Here is a 6,735-nt window from a genome sequence, read left to right as displayed (position 1 = left end):
AGGAGTAACATAATTGTACCTGAATCTGGCCCATAGTTTGAACTAGTTCTAAGTCAAGATAAAAGGGGTAAAAACAATAGTGGTGGTAAATAGAGAAAATAACACATTAACTAAATTCATAATGTGTTGTAACATATGAGCTTCCTATGTACTGATTCTCCAGTTAATCTTTCATGTCTTAAAACAGACAGAATTAATGGTAGTTTAAATTAAAATGTTGATTTTTATGATATTTCAGTGCAAACATTTTTTTTAAATGATGTAAAGCAAATTCATAATCGGGTCATGTGAAGTGGTCTGCATGAATGATTATAGAACTAACCTATAACAAAATGATGATAGATAAGTTGTACAGTAAAACCTTGGTTTGAGAGTAACTTGGTTTGAGAGCGTTTTGCAAGACGAGCAAAATGTTTGAATACATTTTGCCTTGATATACAAGTGATGTCTTGATATAAGAGTAGCGTCATGTCAAAACTGAGTATAAAAAAAAAGAGAGGAGCCTCTATGAAGGTACAACATTTAGCAACTTATTTCTACACTCAGGCCTCGTACACAAGAAACTTGCTGGGAGATATTTTTTTGCCGAGGAAACCGGTCGTGTGTATATTTTCGTCGAGGAAACTGTCGAGAAACTCGACGAGCCAAAAAGAGAGCATGTTCTCTATTTCCTTGACGGGAATGGATAAAATTGGCTTGTCGAGTTTCTCGACAGCCTAACAAGGAACTCGACGAGCAAAACGATGTGTTTTGCCCGTCGAGTTCTTCGGTCGTGTGTACGAGGCTTTAGAGGCACCTCTCTTCTCTTTTATACCCTGTAAAAAAAATGCTTTGATATACAAGTGCTTTGGATTACAACCATGTTTCTGGAACGAATTATGCTCGCAAACCAAGGTTTTACTGTATTAGTTATTAGGCTTTAGCCATTCCCAATTACATAAACAATGTCCTAACTGTTAAAGGCACAGAGAGCAGGAAAGAACACCAGAAGCTACGGCAGTGCTTTCAAAGCACTACATCAGTGCCCAGTGGCATGTTCAGAAGGAAATTCATATCTTAATGAACAAGCTCCACTGTTTTCCAAAACTAAGTTAATTTCACAATTAAATTAACAGGTCGAATACCTAATTATAATGAGCAAAGTTCTCAGAAATCATTATTACTAAAAGCAAAAATTACAAAAATGTAAATACAATGCTCTTATTTATAAAAAACAAAAAAAAATAAAAAAAAAACGGATTTTTGTTTTCAGATTTCAATGCCGCTGAAGGAAAAATATGTTAAGTTGCGCCCAGTGACGCACACATTTATATCCACGAGGACCATTATAAGCTTTTCATAGCTAACCTATTTTACAGTACATGATACTTCAACACAAATACACATTTATAAATCACAACCATAAGTACACCTTCATACAATTAATAAATAAGTATATGCTAGTTTCTTTGTGTGTTTTAAAACTATTACACGCAATAATTAATTTAAAATATTACTACAAATAAATTACTAGAATAAATAACCATTAATCGAACACCACTCAACTAGAGACACCAGTTTTGACATTGAAATGGCCATTGTTTCTGTCATTGTCAACTTTACTCCTTGTTTTCTTTTGTTTGTAGTGCTTCTTTCTTTTGACTTAAAAAAAAGAAAAAGAAAAATATTAAAATATGAATATAAATATGATATTATGCATTTTGGTGAAACCTGTTTGTGAAAGATGTGTTTGTAAAGGGCATGTTTGAAAGGAATTTCTAATTGCAGTGCATTTGAAACAGTATAAATTACCCCTATTTTCTCTCACTACAGAATTTTGGCATTGGTGTAAGACACGAATTAGGGCAACACTTTGGCCAGCATACATATTGGACCACTTGACTTTCTTCTAGGTTACAGGAAATCAGCATGGAACAGATTTGGCTATTCACAGTAATGGCCAAGTTAGGGAGGTATGGGTAAGCCAAAAGGCTGGTAGGCCGCACATCAGAACAAGACCTACTGTGTGTAGACAAGTGGCAGTCTCAGTCTGGACCCCCACCAGACTATGGCACCCCCATGAATAAGCTCCAGTGGGCGTGGTGAAACGTGTTGGGCACTAGGCCTGGTGGGGGTCCAGGCTGAGACTGCCACTTGTCTACACACAACAGGTTTTGTTCTGATGTGCGGCTCCCGGGATCTTCTGCTCTTATCTATCATTGTCTGGAGCGTGAGCAGGCTCCTTCCCAGCCAGCACTCATAGCAGCAGGCACAGGACTACACTTTCTAGCAGCCTTACATACATACCATAAGCCAGAAGGCTGCCAAGAGTCCACATTTGTTCAGGAGGTTGTGGATGCCCTCTAACCATAAATTATTTATTAAGACATTTGTGTATCTGCGTGGCTAACCCTGGAAAAGCAGTCATTGGCCTACTAACAGGTCAGATAAAGGCACAGGGCCTAAAATGAACTTTCCCTGTAATGATCTGTATGTACAAGAGGCTTTTTAAATACTTAAGTTGGAGTCTAACCATTTGAATTTAAGTTTTAAATAGTGTTAACCTACCTGATGGCCTTCATCTTCTGAGTAACCCAGGGCACATTAGGTCTGGAGCAAAGAACCTTGCCTTCCTTTGTGATAAACCTGGAAGACATACATTGTATTTGAGAACACTTTTTATTAGTGTTAAGATATAAACAGCAGAAAAAAATAAAAATAAAAAATATAAACAGCAGATATGCATATAATCAGAAACTGGCTAGATTTTGCTCATATCATTTAAGCCTGTAGATACAAATACTACATAAATACAGCATGAAGCCCAACACCTGCTCTCCCCACAATGTAGCACTTAGGATCTCTGCAGCCTGTCACCATGATCCAGCGCAATCACATGGGCGTGCAGGAATCTCCAGTAATGGTAATTTTTAATCCCCGCCCCCACCCCCCAGTCTCTTAAATTCTAATCTTAATACTCACATCACAGCTGCGACACAAGGCAGATTTGCTTCTTGCAGGAGGAAGTCCACTATCTGCAATTTGGATTTGGCTGAAGAGACCCTGGTGCAGCAGGTGCTAAATATGCCGGGGTCTGCAAAGAAAAACATGTGTAGAGAGTTAACTATCATGTGAAATGATATGTTATTAAACAAAACTTAAGGTGACAGCAAACTGCATTTCACATATATACCATTTGATATTTCATAAGGGAATACAGTAAAACCTTGGTTTGAGAGAGTTTTGCAAGACAAGCAAAATGTTTTAATAAATTTTGCCTTGATATACAAGCGATGTCTTGATATAAGAGTAGTGTCATGTCACAACTGAGTATAAAAAAAGAAGAGAAAAGCCTCTAAGTGTAGCAATATGGTTACATTTAATGAAGGTACAACATTTAGCAACTTATTGCTACACTTAGGTGCCTCTCTTCTCTTTTATACCCTGTAAAAAAATGCTTTGATATACAAGTGCTTTGGATTACAAGCATGTTTCTGGAGCGAATTATGCTCACAAACCAAGGTTTTACTGTATTTCCACTCAGCTTTTGGGTTGGTGCTAACCAGGAAAATCACAGACTGGCTTCTAAAATCTTTCCCTAATGCCGCGTACACACGATCAGTTCGTCTGATGAAAACGGTCTGATGGACCGTTTTCATCAGACGAACCGATCGTGTGTGGGCCCCATCGTTTTTTTATCCATCAGTCAAAAAACTAGGAACTTGTTTTAAAATTATATGATGGTTAAAAAACCTATAGAAAAAAACGATCGTCTGTGGGTACGTCCATCGGTTAAAAATCCACGCATGCTCAGAATCAAGTCGACGCATGCTTGGAAGCATTGAACTTTATTTTTCTCAGCACGTCGTTGTGTTTTACGTCACCGCGTTCTGACACGATCAGATTTTTAACTGATGGTGTGTAGGCACGACTTATCAGTCAGCTTCATCGGATATCTGGTGAAAAAATCCATCAGACTGTTTTCATCAGATGAACTGATCGTGTGTACATGGCATAACTCAAAGAGCTTTAATTCCCTGTACCACATTTGTGCCTTAGTCTAGAACAGGGGTCTCCAAACAGTGGCCCAGGGGCCTTTATCTGGCCCTTGGTGCACTATTCTTTCCTATGATACGAGACACTATTCTGCCCTCTGACACCAAAAAAAGAAGCATAATTCATGCCACTGGCACCAACAATGGGGCACAATTCCTCCCCCTAGTATCAAAGATGGGGCGATGTTTACTCCCAATGATGTCTGGTAAATTTTCAATTCAGGCTTGCCTCAGTCCGGCCCCCCTAAAGTATGAAGCACAGTAAACTGGCCCTTTGTTTAAAAAGTTTGGAGACCCCTGGTCTAGAACAACAAGCCCATAAAGGAGGTGTCACTCTCTTACAACCATATTTCCCAGCTATTTGTTTTTTTAAATTTGGAGAAAATTGGGAATTTGGATGGAATATTTTACTAATGGCGTGGTTGCCTTTTAAAATGAAATAGTGTAAGATCTGAATATAAAAAAACTTCAGAAAAGGCTCTGGGTAGTCTATAGCAGCCAATCATATGAAAATTCAGATTTTTTTGGCTTGCATTATTATATGTTTTTGGTGTTGCAAAAAATGTGGCAACAAATGATTAATAGAAGATGGGATGCAGAAACAAATAGGGAGAATATTGCCCAATAAATAAAGTTATAATCTTATAATCTTTTACCTTTGTATGGGTAATTAAAGTTTGAATATAGGGTCTCTCCGCGCCTAGACGCACTCCTAAGGGAGTGCATTTGGCGCAGTACAAATCCCATATCAAATCAAATCAAATATTGTGTTCTACTTTTCTTTTTCTTTAATCATTGCAAAATACATTAGAGTCATTTTATAAACAAGTATACAAATTGCAGATTTGCTCAGAGGTTCCTATCATTGACTTTAAGTCTCCCTAGTGCATATTAGAGGCTGAAATTGAAATCCTCCACAAATCAGTTCACATGTCACCATACATCCCTTCATAATATCTAACTGCTTACTATTTTATCTTCTGTTGCCACTCACCAGTAGATGCCTTGACCACTGCCACTGCAGCGAGGAGTGCCATACACAGCATTATCTTCATAGAGCACATGATGCTGGGTTGTCTTTGATCTTTATGGCTTGTGTTTTCTCCTGTATGCAAAGCTGCTGAGCACTGTGATACCCACATGGAACCATCTTCTTTTAAAGACCAAAAAAGAGGAACTTTTACAAAGGCAGAAGGAAATGATGCTGGGTTTTCCATACAGTGATTACAGCATCAGCACTTGCTGGTGAAACCAAAGATGACAAAAACAGTTTTTTATAGTACTGAATATCTGAAGATAAAAAGAAAGGATAATTGTTATAGAGCTGCCCATCACAGAAACATTAATATGATAATGGTTATGATGTTGATGAAAGGTTAGTTTACCCAACTCACTGGTTTATTAAACGTTTCATGAACAGCAGGGGCAAAATCTCCTTTTTACATTTTCCAGTTTACTAGTTGAGAGGAGAAGTCTCACCACTTTTGTTGCATTCTGCGGTATATAAAGTATAAATCAAAAACCTCACAGGTGAAGAGGGAACCTCCTTGTAATGGCTGGAATTCACCACGGCTTGAATTTAGGTGGTGTTAATGAGAGATGTTATTTTTTGGTGGACTATATATATATATATATATATATATACATAGGTCTCGTACACACGATAGGTTAACCAGAGGACAGCGGTCTGATGGACCGTTTTCATCAGTCCAAACCGATCGTGTGTAGGCCCCATAGGTTATTTAACCATAGGTTAAAAAAAAGCCAACTTACTTTAAATTTAACCTATGGATTCCTAACCGATGGGAAAATCCACGCATGCTCAGAATCAAGTCGACGCATGCTTGGAAGCATTGAACTTTGTTTTTTTCAGCACGTCGTTGTGTTTTACGTCACCGCGTTCTGACACGATCGTTTTTTTAACCGATGGTGTGTAGGCACGACGGACCATCAGTCAGCTTCATAGGTTAACCTATGACAACGGTCCATTGGTCCGTTCTCATCGGATGGACTGATCGTGTGTACGAGGCTATACAGTATCTCACAGAAGTGAGTACACCCCTCACATTTTTGTAAATATTTTATTATATCTTTTCATGTGACAACACTGAAGAAATGACACTTTGCTACAAAGTAGTAAAGTAGTGAGTGTACAGCTTGTATAATAGTGTAACTTTGCTGTCCTCTCAAAATTAATCAACACACACACCTATTAATATCTAAACCACTATCAACAAAAGTGAGTACACCCCTAAGTGAAAAATGTCCAAATTGGGTCCAAAGTGTCAATATATTGTGTGGCCACCATTATTTTCCGGCATTGCCTTAACCCTCTTGGGCATGGAGTTCACTAGAGCTTTATAAGTTGCCACTGGAGTCCACTTCCACTCCTCCATGATGACATCAAAGAGCTGGTGGATGTTAGAGACCTTGCTCTCCTCCACCTTCCATTTGAGGATGCCTCACAGATAGGGTTTAGGTCTGGAGAAATGCTTGACCAGTCCATCACCTTTACCCGCAGCTTCTTTAGCAAGGCAGTGGTCATCTTGGAGGTGTGTTTGAGGTCGTTATTATGTTGGAATTCTGCCCTGCGGCCCAATTTCCGATAGGAGGGGATCATGTCTGCTTTAGTATGTCACAGTACATGTTGGCATTCATGGTTCCCTCAATGAACTGTAGCTCCCCAGTGCCGACAGCACTC

The 6,735-nt window shown here is 38.7% G+C and overlaps 1 protein-coding gene across 1 annotated transcript; it reads right to left on the bottom strand.

Moving 5' to 3' along the window:
* Nucleotides 1-833: 833 nt before the first annotated feature.
* Nucleotides 834-5,266, bottom strand: LOC120936399 (C-C motif chemokine 8-like). Its single transcript, XM_040348689.1, has 4 exons — nucleotides 5,029-5,266; nucleotides 2,962-3,073; nucleotides 2,548-2,625; nucleotides 834-1,641 (listed from the first exon to the last, which is right to left on the bottom strand). The coding sequence occupies exons 1-4, from the start codon at nucleotides 5,249-5,251 to the stop codon at nucleotides 1,599-1,601; spliced, it is 456 nt and encodes a 151-aa protein (XP_040204623.1). The 5' UTR covers nucleotides 5,252-5,266; the 3' UTR covers nucleotides 834-1,598.
* Between the last annotated feature and the right edge of the window lie 1,469 nt (nucleotides 5,267-6,735).

The sequence above is a fragment of the Rana temporaria genome, chromosome 4 (genome assembly GCF_905171775.1).
Source record: "Rana temporaria chromosome 4, aRanTem1.1, whole genome shotgun sequence".
In the NCBI taxonomy this organism is placed as follows: Eukaryota; Metazoa; Chordata; class Amphibia; order Anura; family Ranidae; genus Rana; species Rana temporaria.
This window is presented reverse-complemented; position numbering and strand designations above follow the sequence as displayed.

Bases quoted from the DNA above. Each gene is read 5' to 3' on its own strand.
- LOC120936399 (XM_040348689.1), bottom strand. From the start codon at position 5,251: ATGGAAAACCCAGCATCATTTCCTTCTGCCTTTGTAAAAGTTCCTCTT. The intron at 3,074-5,028 runs GTGAGTGGCAAC...TTTTCTTTGCAG, and splicing joins AGTGGTCAAGGCATCTACTG to ACCCCGGCATATTTAGCACC. The intron at 1,642-2,547 runs GTAGGTTAACAC...CTTTTTTTTAAG, and splicing joins CAGAAGATGAAGGCCATCAG to TCAAAAGAAAGAAGCACTAC.